General features: G+C 44.1%; 1 protein-coding gene across 2 annotated transcripts in view; it reads right to left on the minus strand.

Moving 5' to 3' along the window:
• GRK5 (G protein-coupled receptor kinase 5) overlaps positions 1–11028 on the minus strand; it is a 246316-nt gene extending 235288 nt beyond the window's left edge. For both annotated transcript variants that reach the window (XM_075000539.1, XM_075000538.1), the window contains exon 1: positions 10821–11028. In XM_075000539.1, coding sequence (XP_074856640.1) covers positions 10821–10872 — 52 coding nt within the window. In that variant the 5' untranslated portion in view covers positions 10873–11028. The remainder of the gene's footprint in view (positions 1–10820) is intronic.
• Between the last annotated feature and the right edge of the window lie 15271 nt (positions 11029–26299).

Consider the following 26299-nt stretch of genomic DNA (forward strand, 5'->3'; position numbering starts at 1 on the left):
ACCTTTGGAGGTCATCAAATCCAGTCTCCTGCTAGGACCAAGCACGCTCCCTAACACTTTTTTTTTTCTTTAAATCTATTTGCCCCTCATCCCTAAATGGCCTCCTCAAGGATAGAGCTGACAATCTGGGGTTTAGCAGGTAAGCAGTCAAACCACTGAGCTATCCCTCCCCACAGGATTGTCAGGGGCAAACAGATTAGAGATGTCTTTGGAGCAGTGGTGTTCCAGTGCTTGCCCAGGGAACATGATGGGGAGAAGAGACATTATATTCTTTACGAACTGTAGCTCCTGAGTGGCCTTCAATATGTACGAGCTCAGGGAGATAACCCAGCTGATAGGTGACAAAAGCCTACATCTGGATCAGACTATGACTTTCTGTTTATTTTCCCTGTTCTTGAGTTGTTTATCAGAGTGACAGATCTCTCTTCCGCAAACACATTCACTACAGTTAGATTGCGATATCAGTGGAATGATAAAACACAAATTCGCATGGGAAATACAGTGCAGATTATTGACGGGGAGGATAATTTACCATTGGAACAGTATACCAAAGCTAGATGATTTTCTAAAAGATACGTTCTAGCTCAGAAGGAATTAATTCAGGGACATCCCAGAGCCTCTGTTATGCAAGAGATTAGACTAGGGCGATCACAGTGGCCTCTTCTGGCATTATAATCTTTTTAACAATGAGTATGTGCCAGCAGATATGTACATAGAGCAGGTATTTCTACTATGGATTGCTATTTTTAATGTGCTACTATTTTTACTGTGCTACTTCCATCAAGAGCTAGGGTGAATATGTCTGTCTGCTTAGTCTACAAATGGTACCCAACCAAAGATATGGATATTACCCTCAAAAGTTTTGAGCCAAATACTTTTATAGAGAAAAGCAAAATCCTACCTCAAACCCACACATTTTGTTGATTTATTGAAAATATTGCGAATTCCTTGTTTGACTGGTTTTTTTTTTTTTAACATGAAGATAATTGACTACCTCTCAGAACAGGGCCACATGAAGGCACCGATGTAGGCATTCTCTCCATAAGTAAAAGATTTATTATGTTCCACTTAAGGAAATAATCCCATTGGGTTATTGAAGCAGATAAAAGTAGCTCTGTTCAAGCCACTGTAATTAATGTTTGTTCCATAAATTCCACATGAGTTAATAGCCTCCAATATATTAGCAGGTTAATAACCCAACAGACTATAACAATGTTGAAGAGTTTTTATCAGGAAGACAAACCAAACAAGCTGAGTGGCTATTAGCCCATAGTAGGCTGACTATAAAGGCCAAGTCCGAAACCACGTCCTGTGTTAACAGATAGAGAGGGGCATAGTCTTAATCTCTTCAGAAAAGAACCCCAGATCCTATTCTTCTGGGCAGAACAGAATCCAAAATGCACACGGATTTGACAACATTTGTCAGGGACGGTCTAGATGGTGCTTGGTCCTGCCATGAGTGCAGGAGACTAGACTAGATGACCTCTTGAGTCTTATGATTCTATAGCAAAAGCAAACTATAGATGGGTGGCAGTACTATAGGCGGGAGGGATGCCGAGCCTACCCAAAAACCCAGCCAGGTATGTCCTCACCCACGCTCCGCCCCAGGCCCCCTTCTGCTTCCCACAATGCAAGTGGCCTGCTCTTGCCCTGTGCCATCATGGCCTGAGTTGCCACTGGTGCCATGCTCCCTAGGCCTTCCAGTGCTATAGGACCACTCTGCCTGGGCCAGGAAGGGGAAGAGAAGGCTGTAGGAGCTAGTCTGGGGTAGAGGCCAGCAGCTACACTGGCGGGGCCTAGGGTGGAAGGGGAGGGGCTGGGATGCTAGCCTCCCCAAACCAGTGGTTTACCCATCACCCATGAAACTGAATAGCACAGTGGACTGACTGTGTCAGTCAAACAACAGACACACTCCTCTCCCCTTGGCCCCCTATGGATGGAAAGCAAAGCAGCATCAGTGTTGCTCTGACTTGCTTCATGTGTCATGCAGGCCCCTGCACAGCCCAGTGAACAAAAAGTGGAAAACAAGCTCAAATTGGCTTAATAGCAAAGTGTGCCTCCTTTTCCCTTTCCTCCTCCATGAACAAGAACGGAATAACCAAGAATGAAGCCTCCAAGAAATACTGTACCAATGTCATTTCATGTAATGGTTTTTGCTGTTACCTACTAGTTCCTTAGCAAAAGTTCACATAATCTGTCTGTGAAAGCTAGCAAACTCCTAGTTTGATGGTCTTCCTGATACATCCATGTGGGATCATCATGAAAACAGTCTGAACTCCTGACACAGATTTTTTAAGAAGAAAGGATTATAAGCTTTAAAGGGAGCACTCTGGTTTTTAATACTCTAAAAGAAGACTGTCCCATTTATACTTATTGATTATACTTGAGGCAACACTTCCTATAACAACTCACATCCATTCTTGAAATGTATCTATTTCTTGGTCTCCAATGAAGCAATCTTCCCTTAAAAATAAAATAGATAATTTATTTTGAATTGATCTTATGTTGATTTCATGTATTTTTATGGAAACAACTGAAAATGTCCTTACAATAGTTTTAAGTGCTGTATCACCTCTAATGGGTTGCAGGACATGAAATCAGATCCTCGACTCAGCTGTAATGGTTTATGAACCGTGCTAAAGTCAAATTACAATAGTCACATGCATGTTAATTTTCCATTAGGAGAGAAGTTCCACGAGTCATTGCCACCAGATATGGTCTGTCATATCTAAATTCTTCCCTTCTAAATAGGCCCTCTCCATTTCTATGGCCCCTTTTAAATTTCTTGTACTACAGCTAAATTCTTGGATACTGAATGTTTGTCTTATATAAGACATATTGCTAATCCACTGCCAATGAGGACATGCTCCAATCTGTACTGGTATCTTCTGGAAAGGGAAGTTAAAAATATGGCAATTTCGGGACTGGCTCATTTCATATTTTTGTTTTTTATATGGTGACGGTGCACCCATTACACAAACACTATATGAGGGCCATAAAAATAGAGCATCCCATTTGGTTAGAGCCGTCAAAGGACCTGCTTGGGTGGCATAAGTATATGTTTCTTTTAGTATCTCCGTCATCCCTCAAATGGAAAAAAAATCATATTTGTGTTGCGTTTTCAGTGGGTTGTTCAGTTTTGTTTTGTTTTATTTTATGCTTTGATTGGGTTTTTGTGTAACCATTCTTTTGAAACCCAGTATCTAAGAAAATTAATAGTTTCTCTTCCAAACTGGTCCTTCTTTAAAACTAATTACCACAATGACCAATTCAGTTATTTCTAAAGCTTTTGGACAAGTTTGGAGAGAACCAAGCAATATACTCTAGGATTCTGTTGTTTAAGAACAGATGCACAGATGTGTGCACAGATGCAGTATCTTAAACCAGGCAGGATTTCATTGTTCAGGATTTGAAACAACTGAAGAATGATAATGTGAATCTACACAATTACTTGGTTTTTTTTTGCTGTTGTTATTTAATCAAATTGTTAGTACTATATGTAAGATTTAGTCTTATCATTGGTCTGTGTAGGACAGAGCGCTTGTGACAGTGTATTCCAAACTACAATACTCCTCTTAGCAAAGTCATTATTATTTTTAAACATGCAGTGAGTGATGTGGAACCATGACTGCCTGGATCAGTTTTACAACTTGTTTTTCCTATGTAGTTTATTGTTCCTTTTATGGTTTTTAATTCCCTCTCCCTAATGTTCTGTAATTACTTTTTATTTTATAATAAAAAGTCCTATTCAAGAACTCCGCAACAGACAAACTTTGACAACAGAGTTGTTTGTTTATTCAGTGTAGCCAACTTGTGATTTCACTGCAAGTCTTGCACTAGTCTGTGTGTTTTTGAAAAGCCTCAGTTCATGGAGTCATGCAATTATGTAAGAATTGCAGCACTCTCTCTCTCCTTTCTGTCAAGTTCCTTGCTCTCTTGGTTGAGAATTCCTGAAAACAGGAACACCATGTGCTCAAAACCCAAAGGCAAACAAAAAACCCGAAGTCTATTGCCTTTTTTTTTTTAAAAATCTCATTTTTATTTTAATCTCACCATTGTGGAGAGAGCTGACTCAAGATTTTGAAGTACTAGAGCAAGGGTTCTCAAACTTCATTGTACCATTACCCCTGAGAACAAATATTACTACATGACCCCAAGAGTGGGGGAGCAAAGCCTGAACCCAGGCACCCCACGTGAGAGGAGTAAAACCAAATTTGAACCTTTCCACCCTGGGTTGGGATGAAGGATAAAAAAAAAAAACATTTATATTAAGTTATGTGTATTTTTATCTTTTAAAAAACAGTGAATTTTGAGTCTAAAAATCAATGAATATCTTCTGGTTTCCCTTTTCACTATATACCTATGCTTAAAATAAGCATGCATGATAGCCTTCTGTTCTGCAAATGTACAGGTTACATAGCTTCTTCATTGAGGTGTACTTAGGTAGTTTGAAGCTGTTTTCATTTTGGCCAGGGTTGCAGCATCAGGTTGTGCTGCAGCACTTGTACCATGGAAAGAAACTGGTCCTCCTCCTCCTCCTCCCCACACACCACCAGGTACCTTTTTTTGCAAAGGAACTTGCCATCACATGCCATACTCCTATTTCCCAATTTCTTGTGACTCCTTATCCAAGTGGTGAGTGATACAGAATAGTTGTAACCGGGTGGGTCCCATGTTACCCTGTGCACTCTGTCTTCCTAAGGTTTCCGCATGCACAGTAGTGTGCTTTATGCTGGGCCCAGTCTGCTCATTGCCATGAAGAGCTGAATTCTGCTAAATGCTCACCTCCAAGAAAAGCAAACTTTGATTTTGCTGTCTGAAGGCATCTATCATAATAATGGAATTTGCCAGAGGAACAGTTGCCTTTGTGTGCATTATGGCTGAATGAATGTTTAAACCAGGCAGTTTATCAGCTACTTTTTCTGAGATCACTGAAATGGATGTGTGGGGCCACAACTGAAAGTAATACTCCTTTCATTAACTTTAATAGACACATATATAGGGGTATTCCTCCTCCTCCCCCAACACCCATTATCTTTCATGATGAGTACTTAACCTTGGAGGGAGAGACAAACATTAAAAACAGAGAGATGTGTCCTGTAGGGGTACTCACACTCTAATCTATTGCATTGCTCCTTTATAGTAATTGTTTTTAACCTACATCCTCTGGTTTTCAAACATCAAGGCCTCTGTGTCATGCTTTTATCTTAAGTGTCTGGGCAAGTGTGTATTACATATCCTGGTTATCCAAAATCATGACATAACTACACTTGTTATTATCTAATTTATCTTCACAGGGTCCTTACCCTTGGTGCCTGTTCTTTTTCAAATTAATAAAAAAATGGTCCAGTGTCTGTTTTGTTCCTATCTAATTATTTTTTCCTTTTAGTTAAATCTGACATAAGATCTGTTGAAACCTCATAATGCTTGATAGTTTCTGTAACATAAGCATGTTCTAAGAAAGGAGATATGAAACTGAGGCAACTTAATTTTGAAAAAATAAGAAGAAAGAGAGAGACCTTCACACTCAAAAGCACCATTTAAAAAATTTCAGACAGGCAGACTTCTGAGGACAGTTAGTAAATCAATTAATAATATACATGACTATATTGCTCATAAAATCATGAACATTCTGCAAATGCATCAAAATTTTCTCAAGTTTATTCATGGCTTATCATTATTCAATTAAGATATTTGTGTGTGTGCAAATTATTTATTCCATGGCTTGCAATTTGAGTTGCATTGTTCAGTTATAACTGGTTAGATAAGTCACAGGGCATTGATTCTGTTCATTGTTTGGATAAGTGCAATTCTTTATTATAATCATCAGGCTTCTGGCATGACTTTTTTATACAAACAATTTAAAGTTTGCTTTCCAGGTCAATTTCAGCTTAAAAATCCACTTTCCACTGCTGGTTGTGCTCCTATAACAATCACAAAATGAGCTTGCATAAAAGGAACACAAGCAAAGCCAAAGTAAATGTTCTAAAAACCAATATTTGCTGGAAAATATTTATCTAGCTCTACTTCCAAGTCTGACATAGTTCTTCTTACTGGATTTAACGTTGCAGGCTTGTTGAAACCTTGATTTAAAACCATTTTGAAGCCTTGCCTTAGAACAGTGACTTCAGGCCTCACATTCCCCATTGACTTCAGAGGGAGCAGAATAGGCCCCTTTGTTATAATGTTTTGCTTGTCAGAAAATGTCAAGCCATAGCCACTGACTGAACCTCACTATTTAGTTTAATTACTTTGTTCATTTCCATCTCTTTGAGCCGTTCCCCGGCCGGTGGAGCTCTTGTAATTTTCAGAATGTCCCTACTGTTTTAGGGCAGAATTGTTGCAGACATGTTGGTCCCTTGAAAGCTTGTCTCTCTCAGCAACAGAAGTTGGTCCAATAAAAGATATTACCTCACTTCCATCCTCTCCCCCTATTGTTTCAGCCAATGTAAGCCTTCACTCTTGGTAAAAGAGCCACCAGTAAAGGCCTGAATCCTGACAATACCTATGCATGTGTTTAACTGAACTGGAATTACAATTAAGAGCATGCATAAATTTTCAGAATTAGGGCCAAAGTTTTTGTAAATTCAGTTTCACATGTAGTTAATCTTGAGTTAAATAATGTTTTTAAAAAGCCTTGGTATTCAGTACATGTGGGTGTCTCGTTCACCTACAACTGCTTGAGAAAACAGATTATTTTTAGGAATATTTTACTTGTTGCAGTTTATAACAATGTATTAGAAACCTCAAGACAATCTGTTACGCATCTCTTTCTTTCAGTCTTGTAGGGTCATCCAGCTACATTAGCCTTTTATTTTTTTAAACCCCCTAATGCTTAATGTTGCTCTGAAAATAAACAAAATTCACATCCAAAAAGTTTCACAAACTTTGCAGCCATGGAACAAATGACATAGGTAAATCTGAGGGCCACAACCCCACATTTTTTTACTCTACCTTTAACTTTCAATTCTAGCTAATGGATTTGTTATTCAGTTTTTTTTCAATATTACTGGAACTTCCCTGATGATCTGGAGAGCAAAAGGCCATTCAGTGTACAGCCATATTTAAAATTCTTCCAATACACACATTCTCTGCAACTCACACGTAACTGCATTTCTTAAGAACATTAATACTGGTGCTTTAAAGTATTATGAACAATCTTAAATCTGAAATTGCTGTCATCAGTACAATCTCTTATAATAAAGGTACTGCCATAAAAAGGACCCGCAGGCAGCATGCATCAAAGCCTGGGTCAACTGATTCAGGCTCATGCAACAGGGTTAAAAAATGGCAGCACGGATGAAAATGGCAGCATAGAAATTCAGCTCTGAAACCCCATGAGGTGAGAGGGAACTGCGAGACAAGGATTACAGCCCCAGTCACCCCACTGTTATTTTCAGACCTGCTGCATAAATCCCATCAGTCTGAGTCAATTGACCTGGGCTCTCAGACTTGCTTCTGTGGGTCCTTTATTTATTTGCCATGTAGCCATCCCTAAGCCTTATTATAAAACCCTGCAGAAAGTAAGAATGTTCCAATTTGAAGAAAAGAATCTGATCCTCTGCTGGTATCTATAGCTGCTCTACCTGATCTATAGCTAGTATCTTTGAAGGTACTATAATGCACAGCACATCTTTTATTCTGAGGATCTCATGGCTTTATAAGTAAGGTTCAAAATACCCCTGTGAGTTATGTAAACACTGTTATGCGGTTCTGACTATTTTGTCTCAGGGATTCATGGAACAGCACAATGTTGGAAGTAGTAGTTGAAATTCTCATTTATTGTACTAATATTTATTTATTTGAACTGCTGCAAGAAAACAGGACTTGCCAGACCAGATCAGACTTGAAGTCCAGTTCTAGACCAGTGTCTTATCTCAGCAGTAGCCAGTTCAGAGGAAGGGGCACAAAACTCTGCTACTCGCTTACATCACATCTAGAACAGTTTGGTCTTGTAACTGTTTTCGTTTAAGCAACACTGGAGCCATGTATTAGTTTACCCAATTAAAACTCAGCATGCAATTCTTGTGTGAAATACAGGTTAACCCTCTCTAATCCAGAACTGTCGTGTCCAGCAACAACCTTAGTCCAGCATGATTTTAGTTAGCCTGACAACCATTTATCATGGGTGTGGCCAGGCTTCCCGTGGTTCCATAGTTCCAAAGTCTGTGTACAGCAACCAGTCCTGGCTTTCATGCTCTGTGATGTTATTTAGTTGTAATTCAACTCTAAATATCTTCTAAGAGCCCAGTAAGCACTAGAAGTGTTGGTAATGTGCTAGATAATATTGACCTCCCATGGCCCAGAGAATTCTCTGGGCCAGCACCAGTCAGGTCCCAAAGGTGCCAGACAAGAGAGGTTCAATCTGTAATTCCATTTAGGGGCTTCAGAGACATTAACCTCTAAGGGCAAAAAGTCCCTCTACATGGACTTGTTTCCTTGCAAATCACCCTTATCCCTCTCTCATTCTCCATGAAATATTCTCTTTCTGTTATACGCCTCTATATATAATAAATCCTTTGAAATGGTTTCTGTGGAAGAGGGATCCCCAAGGTAAAATTACTATCTGATTTACATTACCAAGGTTTTAGTACAAAATAGATATAAGGAGGAGGTGTCTCAGTGGTTAGATCATTGACCTGGTAAACCCTGATTTGTGAGGTCAGTCCCTGAGGAGGCCTTTCAAGGTTCTGGGGGAAGTTAGATTTAAAAAAAAAAAAAAATCTGTCAGGGACAGTGACAGGTCCTGCTGTGAGTGTAGATGACTGGACTCCATGATCTCTCAAGGTCCCATCCAGCTTTATGAGATTTGTACATCTCCATGTTTCAATTCAAAAGAAGCATAAGCTTTCACTCCTGAACTGTTTGTTATGGAGACCTTTCCATGCTGTGGCTGGGTCCTGGTGTCATACTGACAGTATGAACAAATAAATATTCTATATGATAATCTTAGAAATCCCTCAGAAAAAACTAATTGCATAGCCCAATAAATAAAGGTTCACCACCACTAATTCAGTACCAACAGGAGTAAATTAGTGTGCAATAATCTAAAGCTTCACGCATTCACTATCAGGTGGAGATAAGATCCTATGTGAGACCTGGCTCTGCACTGAAGATTGTGCAGTATATTTGTCCCGATTTGATAATAGTCACCCAAGGAAGAATTAACCTGCTAGCACTCTACAGCAGTGGCATTCAGAAGGGCCCTCCGCCCATACCTGTGTTGTGATCTCCAAAGTAACAATTTTGCTTGCCAAGAGATTTGCTCCCCCAAACCTTGCAACGTGTAACAATTTTCAGCCGCTAGGTGGCTCCTCACAGATGTTCTCGCTAGTTTCTCCCCCTCCCCCGTTGAGCTCTTAGCCATCAGTGGCACACCCCGCCTTGCACACAGGTGTTCACACTGGCATTAGCCCACAGAGAAACTCTAATGCCATCGGGATGACATTGACACCCTGGAGCCCCATACAAGTGAAACTTCCAAAGGATCAAACCACAATGTGTTACTGTCCGAAGGGGGTTGGGGGACCCCACCAACAGTGAAAACAGCTGTGGTTGATGGAAACTGCTATCCCGCTCCAGGCAGGAAAAAGAGGGGGGGACACAATTCGAAGTAAGTGCCAGGTGGTTTTCCCTGGGGATGGGACCTTCCAAGGAGTGACTGAGCTTCCGCAGCTGAAGGCCACCGGGCTGCACCACCTAGGGAAGGTCCAGGCGAGAGCCGCGCGAGCCCGGGGGCTGAAAGACGGGCGACAGAAGGAAGACCCGCCAGTCACTCGGGGTTTGGCCAGGGGCGCTCCATTCATCAAAGGAAGTGAATGAACACACTCAGTGATGCGCGCCAGGTTCCGTGCAGAGCCTGGCAACTGGGCACCCTCCGCGCCTGGCTCGGCAGAAAGCTAATCATTCAAACCAGAGAAACCACTTCCTTCTCTGAAAATACGCTGCACACACACGCGCGCGCGCGGCGGGGAGGGGGGTTAGAGGCATTTTCGGCAATGCAGCGAGCTCTGTAGTTTGCCCGGCTATTTTCAACGCCGCTACTGCAGTTTCAAAAAGGCTGCGCACTCCCCCTCCCCCCCCCCCCCCGCAGTGTTTAGCGACGCCTGGCTTTTAGCAGCTCTCTCGCCCCCTCCCAAAGGCGAGCCGCCTTTCAGAAGGGAACGGTTCCTAGCGGTTTCGTACAACGATCTGTGGGTAACTCGGCCAGCCAAGAAAACAGCCAGCCCGGCTATTCGCCCACACCTCCTCCCCTCCGAAAGCGAGCATTATTTTTCCAATGCACCGTACAAGCTCATGCCATGTCACCGCGCTGCATTTGCATTCAACTCGGATTTCCGTACAAAACCGGAGGATTAAAAAAAAAAAAAAAAAGAAATCGTCAAAGGGACAATTGCACCAGCCACACTGTATCACCTGATGATGCCGAATAAGGCAATGACCGTACTCCGCCAAGTAGCACCATGCAGAATAAAAGGCTATTTGCATGTTTGCTCGGCCTTTTGAATGGCTGCATCTGCAGCTGACCTTTAACAATAGACTCTAAAATAGCACAATCTGGGGGATCCGCTCGAGAGAAGGGGGAGGGAAAAAGAGGTGAATGTTTCGCCGTTCTAATCTCTCCTATCGCAGAAAGATCCTGCCACTAAACCTCTTCGCAGCTGGAGATAAACAGGCTTTTGTTTAAAATGCGCGTTTGCAGCGCAGGTTCAGCCACATGCAACCCCGCGGACGAGGAAGATCCGCGCTCGGGGTAAAAATCCACAGCGTGCTAAATGCGACAGGGATGCTTCACCGCTCGCGCTGCCTCTGTCTCTTACCTTCCCTGGCTTTCAGCAAGACAGTGTTGGCAACAATATTTTCCAGCTCCATTGACAGGATGAGGCAGCGAGAGTAGCGGCACTGCAGCAGGATGTCAGTTTCTATAGGTGCTGCTGCTGATTCTCTGCACGATCATCAGCCTCCTTCCTCTAGAGCATTATTCCTCCTTATTGCCCCCTCCTGGAGTTTCCTCTGTAAGAAAGTCGCTGCTCGCTCTCCCCTCTCTAATATTTTCTCCCCCTCCGTATTGCTCCGCTACTCCATTCTCCTCCCCCACCCCCCCTCCCCGCTTCTCTCTCTCTGATGGTTTAATGTTTCAGATGCTGCTGCTGCTGCTGCCGCTGCCTCCCCCCGCCCCCCCTTGCCGGGGGTGTGGTACTATGAAGCGGGTTCCGCAACACTGCGCAGACGCCATCCCCACAGCTGGTTCATTCCTCCGCGCTACGGTGCCGCGCATGCCGGGATTTGTAGGCGGAACGCCTGCTGTGGGTTTGGGCTTGCCCCTCGGGAAGGAGACTTCCATTATGTAAACCCAGAGGCCGGGGAGAGGCACGGCTGTACAGGGGCTATGACGTGTTACGCCCAAGCGTTTGGGGAGCCCGCAGAGGCAGCAGGTTGCTTGTCTGACATTTGCAAGCAAGGAGCAGCTCAAGCCACGTTTAATCGCGTGCCAAGAATTGCAGAGTTCTCCCAAGGTGCGGGAACTAGGGCGCTGCGGTTTGCCTTATAGACAAGATTTATAGTTGGGGTCAGTGGCTCTCAGCACCCCCCCCCCCCCCGCACTATAAAATGCTTCCAGCACGCCGGAGTTCTCCGAAGTAAGACACCAGGAGTTGCTCGTTGCTTTTCTGGTGGGGGACGGGGAGCGGGGAGCGAGCAGCCAGCAGAGGAAAGCAGTGGGGAACCACAATTAACAAGCTACGCTTCGGGGACTTGAATCGGCCAAGTTCAGCGCAAGTCTGACGTTGCTTTGAAGCGGCTGAGGCTGGAGAGGCTAGCCCCGCGCTTCGTGCAGAAAAGCTTGTGAACGCTCTGACTTTGCACGAAGTTGTGACTTTACTACCGACGCCTGCGTAGTGGACCCAGAGCGAGGCAGTTCTGGATTAGCCTTTCCCGGCGCTTTCTTGGCAGAGGGGAAGGAGAGGGTGTTCACACAACAGACGACTAACGATTGTTTCCAGAGCTCCTTGTGTAAGCGAGGCGCTCGGCTCCTTCCTGTGTAAAGTAAGCCAGGTTTCCTGTAAGGCTCACTTCTTGAGAGATTAAGATCCTACGAGAAGCGCAATGCAAAGGGATGGGGTAGAGAGCAGACGCTCCGCGCAAGACTCTGCTCTCGGTCGTAATTTATAACACTACTTTGCCAGCCGCAGCTGCTCCTGCCGAGCGGAGTTATCAGCCTAGCGGAGATCTCAGCCTTGTGCTGGGGCGCCGCCCAGTGCTTCATGTTAGTCATTGCCTCAGAGGGACAGGCGAAATCCTCTCTCCTCCCTTGCATGCAATGGCAGTTTATTATTGGCTTTATTAAATTCAAGATTTCACCCCAGTTCCCAGATTAAAAGTCACAAGGCTTTGTCAAATCGCAGGTGCTGAACGGCCGTGTTTCCCCCTCGAACTGAAAGTAGGAGTGCTCCAAAACTGCAAGGCACAGGTCACTGTTTAAACAAAACAAGAAGTCCTGTGATGCCTTATAGACTAACAGATATTTTGGAGCATAAGCTTTTGTGGGCAAAGACTCCCATCAGATGATGAAGCGGGTCTTTGCCCATGAAAGCTTATGCTCCAAAATATCTGTTAGTCTATAAGGTGCCACAGGACTTCTTGTTTTTGAAGATACAGACTAACATGGCTACCTCTCTATTTAAAAAAGAAGTTTCTGTACCTGTTTTATTACTAAAAAACTAAATTTCCCCTGTCGAGTTACAGCTTACTTTACGTGACATGTTTTCACTAGCTATAAAAGGCACACAGTAAACAGGCTGCTCACTTCCACTGTGAGCAGTTTCGTTTCAACTTGGTTAGATCTGTCAACAGAGAGGGAATATTTACACATCCTCATACAGCTAGAAGGGACCTTAGGAGAGTCATCAAGATATCTAGTCCCCTGCCTTCTGGGAGCAAGACCAAGCACCATCCCTAACAGCTTGTTTTTTTTTTTTAAATCTATTTACCCCAACCTCCTAAATGACTGCCTCAAGGATTGAGCTCACCCCCATGAGTTTTGCAGGTAAAGCTCAAACCCCTGAGCTATTCATCCCCACTGAACTGTTAGCCAAGCCCACCCATGCACCTTTTAAACACAAAAGTCTTTCTGCCCAGCAGTGGCTTTTTAAATGTTGAGGTGTAAACTGACTGATTAAAAAAAAGTTTCTCAAGTGTGATCTTTTCTTTATAGAGCCAGAACTAAATAGCTTCACTAACGTTAGTAAGAACCTTGCTTTTAGCTACATCCATGTAAGATCTTTAATTTCAAAGTGGGGAGACTTTATATGTAGTTGAATGGGACCTTTACCCCCAGGGAAATTTTTTGAAAACAACTTGCAACCTACCTCTACTTAGCCCTGTCTACACGTGCACGCTACTTCGAAGTAGCGGCACTAACTTCGAAATAGCGCCCGTCACGGCTACACGCGTCGGGCGCTATTTCGAAGTTAACTTTGACGTTAGGCGGCGAGACGTCGAAGTCGCTAACCCCATGAGGGGATAGGAATAGCGCCGTACTTCGACGTTCAACGTCAAAGTAGGGACCGTGTAGTCGTTGCGCGTCCCGCAACTTCAAAATAGCGGGTCCGCCATGGCGGCCATCAGCTGAGGGATCGAGAGACGCTCTCTCTCCAGCCCCTGCGGGGCTCTATGGTCACCGTGGGCAGCAGCCCTTAGCCCAGGGCTTCTGGCTGCTGCTGCGGCAGCTGGGGATCCATGCTGCAGGCACAGGGTCTGCAACCAGTTGTCAGCTCTGTGTATCTTGTGTTGTTTAGTGCAACTGTGTCTGGGAGGGGCCCTTTAAGGGAGCGGCTTGCTGTTGAGTCCGCCCTGTGACCCTGTCTGCAGCTGTGCCTGGCACCCTTATTTTGATGTGTGCTACTTTGGCGTGTAGACGTTCCCTCGCAGCGCCTATTTCGATGTGGTGCTGCGCAACGTCGAAGTTGAACATCGACGTTGCCAGCCCTGGAGGATGTGTAGACGTTACTCATCGAAATAGCCTATTTCGATGTTGCTACATCGAAATAAGCTATTTCAATGTAGGCTTCACGTGTAGACGTAGCCCTTGAATGTCTGTTATATAGACCAGGTGCCATCTGTTAGCCTGGTTCTGACCTTGTTTACCTTGCATAAATACAGAGTAAGCCCACAGAAGCTAAGGTAATGACAACTACATACACAAGATCTAGAGTAGACACATTACATTCAATGGGCCCCTGCTTAGCCATGTTAATTAATTCCTTTTAAAATAATTTACAGTACTCAGCAGCTAGTAAGTATGACATGCTCACCTGTGTACATGCTGATCTCAGCCCAAGCTAAAGTTGTTCTGATAGCCAGGCAAAAGCAGGGAAAAATGATACTTGGATCTCCTACTACATGTGATTTCTGAACATAAGGAAAATAACTGAGCCTTTAGTAGTGTGCTAGATGTCTTTTCCACCTGATTAAGTGACAAAGAAAATGGGGTGGGATTGAACTTTGATCATCACTGATGTCAGCAGGGGCTGCTACTACACTGTCTGCCAGGTCTTCTTAACCTGTGAATACATGCTCATATTGTGGGGAGACATGCTACCTTTGGAACAGTTGTTTTGTGTGACAGAAATGCAAGATTCTGGAGCTAGCGCTTCTCCTTGGGAAGCAGTGTTGGCATTGCGCTAAGACTCTTGATAGAGGGAATTGCCGCATATGAATAGAAGCAAGTCCAATAATCAGTCATTTGGAAGTAAGTCTTCCATAACCTGAAGTGATCATGGTAAATAGTTTCAGAGAATAGCTGTGTTATCTGTGGCTTCATTGGGGCGGGGAAAGCAAGCAGTCCTGCAGCACCTTAAAGATTAACAATTTTATTTATTGGGTAGTGAGATTTCAATAAAATCATTAGTCTTTAAGGTGCTACAGGACTGCTTGTTTTTCTGAAGTGATCATGTGAGCCCTGATCTTGCCCACTGATGTGGGGGTATGGCCCTGTACATCAGTGAAGTTGGAAGAGGGGCTCCTTTCTGAGAAACAGCTTCCAACCTGCGAAATGCTTATTGGATGCAACAGACTGCAAAAAATTAACTCCAGTTAGTACTAATGGAACCCATGTGCACAAAGTATCACATAAGCACTTTTTTTCTAGGAATGTGTTGCCTGATCACTCTTTCTTGTAGGAGGAGCGGCACAGACTGAACTTTTAGGACCATATTTTCCAAATAGCTCAGTACAAACCCTCCAGCCCTTACTTAGGTGTGGATATTGAACACTCAAAAAAAAAAAAAAGTACCTGTTGAACCAAATATTGTTTTGCCTGTTTTGCTACTGTGTACATGGGGCTCTGTTTCACATATGGCAGAAGAACCTAAGCCTGCTGTCTGGGATGGAGAGATGGAATCTGAGAGCTACCTGCTTTGTGAATGTGTATTTTTATTGTGCAGTGTACTCACTGTGAAGTGCATGTGGTGAAAACTGCAACGTATGTACTATGTTTTGAGCTTGTTGGGGAACTGCATGCTGAGCTCGTCTTCACATTCCTGATATTTAAATGCATGTCTTCACATACATATGGTAATGAGGCTTAGCCCACCTATTGCTGTTAAAAATAACAGGGAGAGGGGTTTTAATATTTTTTTTTAAATAAAGGTGCCTAGGTGATGGTTTCTAGTCATTGTATAAGAAATAAAACTGACAACATAAAACATTCTATTAAATAAATCAGCTCAGTACAATGCTTTGGTGCTTAATTAAAAAGTTATGAACATAACTTAAAAAAGAGAGAGTGTCCTGTAGGCTTTCCCTTCAGCTTCTTTCCCACATCAGTTGATTAGGCTCCACTTCCACCACAAGTCCCCACTGGGGCTCTGCATGGACACAGATTTGAAGGACAGACTTTGCTCTCCACAGGGCACAGCGGAAGTGCAAGAGTGAATCCACAACTACCTAAATGCAGGCAGAGGCTGTTACTTCTGTGTCTGGGTCCCTGCATCTGTACAGATCTTATTGCTACACTGCAAGTTCTTTGGAGCAGAGACTTTCTTCATCTTGGTGCCTTCTCAGCGAAGTCATGGACACAAGTTACTAAATAACAGAAGCAAAGAACACATAGAAACTGATATCCTCCATCTGGAGCTAAATGGAACGTGCAATGGAGGAAGGACTACTTGTTTCCCTTTTTTCCACTGAGTTGGAGAAAGTGATCACAAAAACGGCAGTGGTACAGTATAATCACTTTTGGAACTGGAGGTACAATTCCCAGCTTTCATTTCACAACAGCACAGGCTATCTCCCCTGAATACTATTCTATTCATCTAAATGGGTTTTACCCACAAAACCTAATACATTTATTAGTCTCCAAGGTGCCAGGGCTGTTTGTTATATGTGAAGCTCTGGACTAACACAGCTACCCCTCTGAGACTATTCACCAACACAAGTTGGTCGAATAAAAGACATCACTTCACCCACCTTGTCTCTAATGTCCTAGGACCAAAACAGCTGTAACACTGTATCTGCCTTTCTGCAAGGACTACAAAATACCTCTCTAGAGCTCACCTCCACACAGCTGGGTGGGGGTTTCCTCTTTTTTAAAAATAGGTTACTATGGGCAAGTTGAGAAAATCACAATCATCCAGCTGAGGAATCGCTATAAAGCTATGTATACCTCCCGTAGTAGCCAGGATAGTAAGGAAAATGCAACAAGCAGTCTTAACCAGCTAGTCTGGATTATTTTACCATTGGTCTCTGCTAGTGACCCAAGTAAATATGTTTGCTTCCTTTTATAGCAGTACTGCTGAGAGGAAGGGTATCCAGGCTGAATCTAGGCTCCAATGACTTTCTAGCTGTGTGTCTTCTCTGTAAGAAAGACATTGTAACCCATCCCACAGCAGCTCAGTGGACAAGCTCTCAGTTGTCCCCTAGCTGTGCAGTTCTCCCTTCCTTAAGGAGGGAAAAGTAGTTGGAAATCGACTATTAGAAGAAAAACGGTTCTGAGCAGTATTCACTGTTGAAATTTCCATCTGAAAAATCCCTGGTTCTGTAACCAGCTAGGGGAGGACACTACTTACATTAATCATTCTTCTCCCTTTCTGTGATTGCTCTGAAATTCCAGCACCTCACCTGCAGATGTGACATTTCCCAGAAAACCCAGTCCATGCAGACAGATTAAGTGGCAGGAGGAGAATGGGAATCTAGGCTCCACTCCTTCAATTATCTGCCTACTTGCATGAACTGAGGCCTGAATTCCTGATCTTCCCTCCCAAGTGTGACAGAGATCAGCCCCCTGGCACCACTGTGCTTCCCTGTGTAGCAAGGGAACAGGAGCAGGAGGAAGAGAGGAGCCCAGTGTTTGTGATGGGGTGGGAGAGAAAAAAAAATGAGTTGTGTAGGAAAGCGTTGAGGCTCAGAAAAACAAAGGTGTAAAGAGAGGGGTTATGTTTAAACTCTGACAAATTAAGATAGTTCTAATTTAGAGCAGGTTTGAAGAGCCTCACAAGCCCCCATCAAACCTTTAAGGGCCACTGGACACCAAAAGAAAAAAAACAACAGGGCTGGCAGTCCTTTCATTTGTGGGAAACCAGGGGTTTATAAATGAACTGCTGGCAGCATTAACTACAAAGGAACAAATGCATCACTGCAATAACAAAAGGAGAGCTGCTAAGCAGAGCTCTGTGAGCCATTATAATGGATGAGTCATCAACAGGGTGGGCACACAGGTCTACAGCCATGAATGTTGCAGGAACACTGCACAGCAGCCTGCTTCCAGAGCAGCAGCTGCCTGGCTGAATTACTGCACCTTTACACTGTCAGGACAGGGCATCAAGCTCACCAGACTGGCCTTTGCCTATGTCATCTGCAAGAAACAGTTTATCTCTGGTGCATACACACAGGAAGGTAATTAACCCACTGAAGTCAATTCACCATCCCTAAGCTGGCCACTGTTTGTAACTGTGTTAGATCCAGACCTGCATATTGCTGAATGCCTCTCAGTGCCCACTGATATTTCACAGCAGTAGGTAGAAACCAGGCTGGCTGATACAATAGATTTTGCAGACAGACGGTGTACCTAACAACGTTTGCAGAGTCCTTGCATAAATGGAGAGGCTGGACCACACAACAGTACTGGGGGGATGCGACACATCTTATGTATGAATGACTGCCAGCCCCTCTCTTTAGTGTACATTCATGAAATACGAAGTCTGTATGTCGATGTAACTTCTCCCACTGTTCCTAAATCCCTCGTGCAATCATCTGTTATTGTGAAGCAGAGAAGTGACTAATAGCAATGTAACTACTGAGAGTTGCAGAGACTGTCAAGAAGGCAACAACAATAAAAGTGGAGTAGTTATTCAGAAAGTGGCCACATCTTGGAATCAGCAAGAAGTCAGACATTGGGCTTACCACAGCAGCAAGAGATGGAATGGTAGAGGAACACCGTTGCCTGTGTTTCTCCCTTCCCTTTAGCCATCTAACAAATTGGGCATGAGAAATTTGTCCACTACTAGCGATCATGCTATGGTGTTCGAAACCCTCAACTCTCATGGACTCATGTAGTGCCTTTCAGCACTAGATCTTTAAGTGCTTTACAAAAGGAGGCAAGTATCATCTCCATTTTACACATGGGGAAATAGAGGTACAGAAAGAGTTGATACTTGCCCATGGTAAGGCAGCAAGCAAGTAGCCCAGTCAAAATCCCAGCTCAGTGCCCACTATGCAACAAGCCACTTAGTTCAGGCTCGGAGGCGTAGCCGTGTTAGTCTGGATCTGTAACAGCAACGAAGGGTCCTATGGTACCTTATAGACTAACAGAAAAGTTTTGAGCATGAGCTTTTGTGAGCACAGACTCACTTCATCAGATGCTGGTCTTGGAAATCTGCAGGGCCAGGTATAAATAAGCCAGAGCAAGCGTGGGGATAACAAGGTTAGCTCAGTCAGCAAGGATGAGGCTTACTACCAGCTGTTGATCTGGAGGTGTGAACACCAAGGGAGGGGAAGCTGCTTCTGTATTTAGCCAGCCATTCGCAGGCTTTGTTTAAGCCAGAGCTGAGGGCGTCGAATTTGCAGATGAATTGTAGCTCAGAAACTTCTCTTTGGAGTCTGGTCCTGAAATTTCTTTGCTGTAGGATAGCTACTTTTAAGTCTGCTACTGTGTGGCCTGGAAGATTGAAGTGCTCTCCTATGGGTTTTTGTATATTGCCATTTCTGATATCTGATTTGTGTGCGTTTATTCTTTTATGTAGAGACTGTCCAGTTTGTCCAATGTATATAGCAGAGGGGCATTGCTGGCACATGATGGCATAAATTATATTGGTAGATGTGTAGCTGAATGAACCCACGATGGTGTGGCTGATCTGGTTAGGTCTTGTAATGGTGTTGCTGGTGTAGATATGTGGGCAGAGCTGGCAACGAGGTTTGTTGCATGGATGGGTCCCTGAGTTAGAGTGACTGTGGTGCGGTGTATAGTTGCTGGTTAGGATTTGCTTCAGGTTGGCAGGCTGTCTGTGGGCAAGGACTGGTCTGCCTCCGAAGGCCTGTGAAAGTGGGGGATCATTGTCCAGGATGGGTTGTAAATCCCTGATGATGCGCTGTAGAGGTTTTAGCTGAGAACTGTAGGTGATGGCTAGTGGTGTTCTGTTGGTTTCTCTCTTGGGCTTGTCCTGTAGTAAGAGGCTTTGTGGCACACGTCTGGCTCTGTTGATCTGTTTTTTCACTTCCTCAGGTGTCTATTGCAGTTTCAAGAATGCTTGGTAGAGATCCTGTAGGTGTGTGTCTCTGTCGGAGGGGTTGAAGCAAATGCGGTTATATCTTAGTGCTTGGCTGTAGACAATGGATCGTGTGGTGTGTCTGGGATGGAAGCTGGAGGCATGAAGATAGGCGTAGCGGTCATTAGGTTTATGGTACAGGGTGGTATTGATGTGGCCATTGTGTATTAGCACCGTGGTGTCTAGGAAGTGGATCTCTTGTGTGGACTGTTCCAGGCTGAGGTTGATGTTGGGGTGAAAGTTGTTGAAGTCCCGGTGGAATTCCTCCAGAGTCTCCTTCCCATGGGTCCAGATGATGAAGATGTCATCAATGTAGCATAAGCAGAGATAGGGTGTTAGTGGACGAGAGCTAAGGAAGTGCTGTTCCAGGTCAGCCATGAAAATATTGGCATATTGAGGGGCCATGAAGGTACCCATCGCTGTGCCGCTGCTTTGAAGGTATATATCGTCGCCAAATCTGAAATAGTTGTGTGTGAGGATAAAGTTACAGAGTTCAGCCATCATATGTGCTGTGGCATCATCAGGGATACTGTTCTGGACAGCATTTATTGCATCTTTGCGTGGGATGTTGGTATAGAGAGCCTCTACATCCATGGTGGCTAGGATAGTGTTTTCTGGTAGGTCATCAATGTCTTGCAGTTTTCTCAGGAAGTCAGCGGTGTCTCGGAGATAGCTGGGAGTGCTGGTGGCATAGGGTCTGAGGAGAGAGTCCACATAACCAGACAGTCCTTCAGTGAGAGTGCCAATGCCCGAGATGATGGGGTGTCCAGGATTTCCAGGTTTGTTGATCTTGGGAGGAGCTACTGTCATCATGAACAGGTCTGACTACCTGAAGGAGGCTTCCAGACAACTCTCCAATACCAAATTTTACAGGCTACTTTCCTCAGATCCCACCAAGGAATACACTAAGAAACTACACCATCTGCTCAGGACACCCTACACAAGAACAAGAACAGATTTATACCAACACACCTCTAGAGCCCCGTCCGGGGCTATTCTACCTACTACCCAAGATCCACAAACCTGGAAATCCTGGACGCCCCATCATCTCAGGCATTGGCACTCTCACTGAAGGACTGTCTGGTTATGCGGACCCTCTTCTCAGACCCTATGCCACCAGCACTCCCAGCTATCTCCGAGACACCACTGACTTCCTGAGAAAACTGCAAGACATTGATGACCAACCAGAAAACACTGTCCTAGCCACCATGGATGTAGAGGCTCTCTATACCAACATCCCACGCAAAGATGGAATAAATGCTGTCTGGAACAGTATCCCTGATGATGCCACAGCACATCTGATGGCTGAGCTCTGTAACCTTATCTTCACACACAACTATTTCAGATTTGGCGACGATATATACCTTCAAATCAGCAGCACAGCGATGGGTACCCGCATGGCCCCTCAATATGCCAATATTTTCATGGCTGGCCTGGAACAGCACTTCCTTAGCTCTCGTCCACTAACACCCCATCTCTGCTTACGCTACATTGATGACATCTTCATCATCTGGACCCATGGGAAGGAGACTCTGGAGGAATTCCACCGGGACTTCAACAACTTTCACCCCAACATCAACCTCAGCCTGGAACAGTCCACACAGGAGATCCACTTCCTGGACACCATAGTGCTAATACACAATGGCCACATCAATACTACCCTGTACCATAAACCTACTGACCGCTACGCCTACCTTCATGCCTCCAGCTTCCATCCCAGACACACCACACGATCCATTGTCTACAGCCAAGCACTAAGATATAACCGCATTTGCTCCAACCCCTCTGACAGAGACACACACCTACAGGATCTCTACCAAGCATTCTTGAAACTGCAATACACACATGAGGAGGTGAAAAAACAGATCAACAGAGCCAGACGTGTGCCACAAAGCCTCTTACTACAGGACAAGCCCAAGAGAGAAACCAACAGAACACCACTAGCCATCACCTACAGTCCTCAGCTAAAACCTCTACAGTGCATCATAAGGGATTTACAACCCATCCTGGACAATGATCCCCCACTTTCACAGGCCTTCGGAGGCAGACCAGTCCTTGCCCACAGACAGCCTGCCAACCTGAAGCAAATCCTAACCAGCAACTATACACCACACCACAGTCACTCTAACTCAGGGACCCATCCATGCAACAAACCTCGTTGCCAGCTCTGCCCACATATCTACACCAGCAACACCATTACAAGACCTAACCAGATCAGCCACACCATCGTGGGTTCATTCAGCTGCACATCTACCAATATAATTTATGCCATCATGTGCCAGCAATGCCCCTCTGCTATATACATTGGACAAACTGGACAGTCTCTACATAAAAGAATAAACGCACACAAATCAGATATCAGAAATGGCAATATACAAAAACCCATAGGAGAGCACTTCAATCTTCCAGGCCACACAGTAGCAGACTTAAAAGTAGCTATCCTACAGCAAAGAAATTTCAGGACCAGACTCCAAAGAGAAGTTTCTGAGCTACAATTCATCTGCAAATTCGACGCCCTCAGCTCTGGCTTAAACAAAGCCTGCGAATGGCTGGCTAAATACAGAAGCAGCTTCCCCTCCCTTGGTGTTCTTACCTCCAGATCAACTGCTGGTAGTAAGCCTCATCCTTGCTGACTGAGCTAACCTTGTTATCCCCACCCTTGCTCTGGCTTATTTATACCTGGCCCTGCAGATTTCCAAGACCAGCATCTGATGAAGTGAGTCTGTGCTCACGAAAGCTCATGCTCAAAACTTTTCTGTTAGTCTATAAGGTGCCACAGGACCCTTCGTTGCTCTTAGTTCAGGCTATGTCTATACTAGACCAAGAAAATCGACCACAGAAATCAATTCTAGCTATGCCTGTTGCGTACATAAAATCAACATATCTGTGCTTGGCTAACTTGTCTGTCTATATAGGGAAAGTGCTATGGGAGAGTTTCTCCCTTCAATCTCCTTTACTTTTCACGTCTGGTGAGAAGTAAAGGGGTTGACTGCTACCCCTGAGAGCTCAGACTAAACACACAAAATCAAACCCCAGAAGATCGATCCTGAGCAGGTTGCTCTTCCATAGTAGTGTACATAAGCCCTCGGAGTCTGTATGATTAGGTCAAAATGCCTGATCCAAAATCTCTTGCAGTCAGCCAATGGGAAGTCTCCCAATTTCAGAGGGATTTGCATCACACTCCAAGACATCAGTCCTTTAAGTGATCCTATGTAGCCGGACTACCATGCCTACACAAACTTCAGTAAGGCTCTGCCTGGGGCTAGTAATCTCTCCTACACCTTTATTAAAAATCCTCCTCTGGATACACTCCAAAAAAGATAGTCTCCTTGTTAGTTTCCTCAGTTCCCTTCCAGCTGAAACTAATATTTAGTTCATCCACACAGACCCTCCACAACAGGCCTAATACTACACTAGACATGGCTCATGTTTCTGGTTCAACCAGGTGCACTAATTGCATGTGTGCTCCAGTGAACTATTTCTGTGCCAGTGTGAAATATACACCCCATCACAAGAGACAATATGTTACTGTTGTTGAAGTACAGGTTGACCCTCTCTAGTTTGGTGCTCTTTCATTTGGCAACATCCATAATCCAGTATGATTTTAATCTAGCTGGACAACCACTTACCATGGCTGTGGCCACATTTCTCGTGGTCCCATAAAGTTTATTTACAGCCACTAGTCCTGGATCTGTGTTCTGTGCTGTTATTTAGCACTAATTGGGCCCTAAATATCTTTTAAGAGCCAGCTCATCAATGAATAAATAATTTTGTTAGTCTTTAAAGTGTTAAACTTCTGCTGTTTTTTTTTCTCAGAGCCAAGTAAGCAGTGGAAATGTTGGTAGTGCTGCCAGACAATATTGACCTTCAGTAGTCCACCAAATTCTCTCATTCAGCACTGGTCAGGTCCCGAGGGTGCTGGACTAGAGAGGTTCAACCTATATAATGCAATATGCTGTTTTAAAATGCTTGGTGATGGCGGAAACTCATCCTAACACCCATTATTTTATCATTTTCCTGATGCTGGTTGCCTGCATGTTGTATTTTCATAAGAACATAAGAACATAAGAATGGCCATACTGGGTCAGACCAAAGGTCCATCCAGCCCAGCATCCCATCTGCCGACGGTGGCCAATGCCAGGTGCCCCAGAGAAGGAGAACAGAAGACAATGATCAAGTGATTTATCACCTGCCATCCATCTCCTGCCCTTGTTCTGAAGGCTAGGGCACCATACTTTATCCCTGGCTAATAGCCATTTATGGACCTAACCTGCAAAAATTTATCAAGCTCTTTTTTAAACCCTAATAGAGTCCTGGCCTTCACAGCCTCCTCGGGCAAGGAGTTCCACAGGTTGACTGTGCGCTGTGTGAAGAAAAATTTCCTTTTATTAGTTTTGAACCTACTACCCATCAATTTCATTTGGTGTCCCCTAGTTCTTGTATTATGGGAAAAGGTAAATAATTTTTCTATATTCACTTTCTCCACACCATTCATGATTTTATATACCTCTATCATATCGCCCCTCAATCGCCTCTTTTCCAAACTGAAAAGTCCCAGTCTCTCTAGCCTCTCCCCATATGGGACCCGTTCCAAGCCCCTAATCATCTTAGTCGCCCTTTTCTGAACCTTTTCTAATGCCAATATATCTTTTTTGAGGTGAGGAGACCACATCTGCACGCAGTACTCAAGATGTGGGCGTACCATAGTTTTATATAGGGGAAGTATGATATCTTTTGTCTTATTATCGATCCCTTTTTTAATAATTCCTAACATCCTATTTGCCTTACTAACTGCCGCTGCACACTGCGTGGATGTCTTCAGAGAACTATCCACTATAACTCCAAGATCCCTTTCCTGATCTGTTGTAGCTAAATTTGACCCCATCATGTAGTACGTGTAATTTGGGTTATTTTTTCCAACATGCATTACCTTGCACTTACCCACATTAAATTTCATTTGCCATTTTGCTGCCCAATCACTCAGTTTGCTGAGATCTTTTTGTAGTTCTTCACAATCTGTTTTGGTTTTGACTGTCCTGAACAACTTGGTGTCATCTGCAAACTTTGCCACCTCACTGCTTACCTCATTTTCTAGATCATTGATGAACAAGTTGAACAGGATCAGTCCCAGGACTGACCCCTGGGGAACACCACTAGTTACCCTCCTCCATTGTGAAAATTTACCATTTATTCCCACCCTTTGTTTTCTGTCTTTTAACCAATTCCCGATCCATGAAAGGATCTTTCCTCCTATCCCATGACCACCTAATTTACATAAAAGCCTTTGGTGTGGGACCGTGTCAAAGGCTTTCTGGAAATCTAGGTATATTATGTCCACTGGGTGCCCCTTGTCCGCATGTTTATTAACCCCTTCAAAGAATTCTAATAAATTAGTTAGACACGACTTCCCTCTGCAGAAACCATGCTGACTTTTGCCCAACAATTCGTGCTCTTCTACGTGCCTTGCAATTTTATTCTCTACTAGTGTTTCTACTAATTTGCCTGGTACTGATGTTAAACTTATCGGTCTATAATTGCCAGGGTCTCCTCTAGAGCCTTTTTTAAATATTGGCGTTATATTGGCCGTCTTCCAGTCATTTGGTACCAAAGTGGATTTAAAGGATAGGTTACAAACCACTGTTGTTAACTCCGCAATTTCACATTTGAGTTCTTTCAGAACCCTTGGGTGAATACCGTCTGGTCCTGGAGACTTGTTACTATTCAGCTTATCAATTAACTCCAAAACCTCCTCTAATGTCACTTCAATCTGAGTGAGTTCCTCAGATTTGTCACCTAAAAAGGCTGGCTCAGATTTAGGAACCTCTGTAACATCCTCAGCCGTGAAGACTGAAGCAAAGAATCATTTAATCGCTCCGCAATGGCACTGTCTTCCTTGATCGCTCCTTTTATATCTTTATCGTCCAAGGGCCCCACTGCTTTTTTAGCGGGCTTCCTGCTTCTAATGTATTTAAAAATGTATTTTCCTAGCTATAGCAGAGAGCAAATTATGATGATTGTCAATCCCTGGATAGAATTTCTTTCCCATATAACTCCCCCTTATGTGTAGCAGAGGCAAACTAAAGAGAGTCTGATGAGCAGAATACTCACCTCTCTGATGAGCAGAATACTCACCCAGAAGCCTAGGGAACAAACAGGAAGAATTAGAGGCCCCAGCACTGTCCAAGAAGTATGAGGTGGTTGGAATAACCGAGACTTGGTAGGATGATTTGCATAACTGGAGCATGGTCAAGGAAGGTTATAAACTGTTTAGGAGGGACAGGCAGGGGAGAAAAGGAGGAGGAGTTGTACTCTATGTGAGGGAGCAGTATGATAGCTCAGAGCTCCAGTATAAGGAGGGAGAAAATCCAGTTGAGTGTCTTGGGTTAAACTTAGAGGTGGAAACAACAGAGTGATGTTGTAGTTGGTGTTTGCTATAGACCACCAGGTGAGGTAGATGAGGATTTCTTCAGACAGCTAAGTGAAGCTTCCAAATCACAGGCCCCGGTTCTCATGGGAGACTTTAATCATTCAGACATTTG

Source organism: Carettochelys insculpta, chromosome 7 (genome assembly GCF_033958435.1).
Source record: "Carettochelys insculpta isolate YL-2023 chromosome 7, ASM3395843v1, whole genome shotgun sequence".
Classification (NCBI taxonomy): Eukaryota; Metazoa; Chordata; order Testudines; family Carettochelyidae; genus Carettochelys; species Carettochelys insculpta.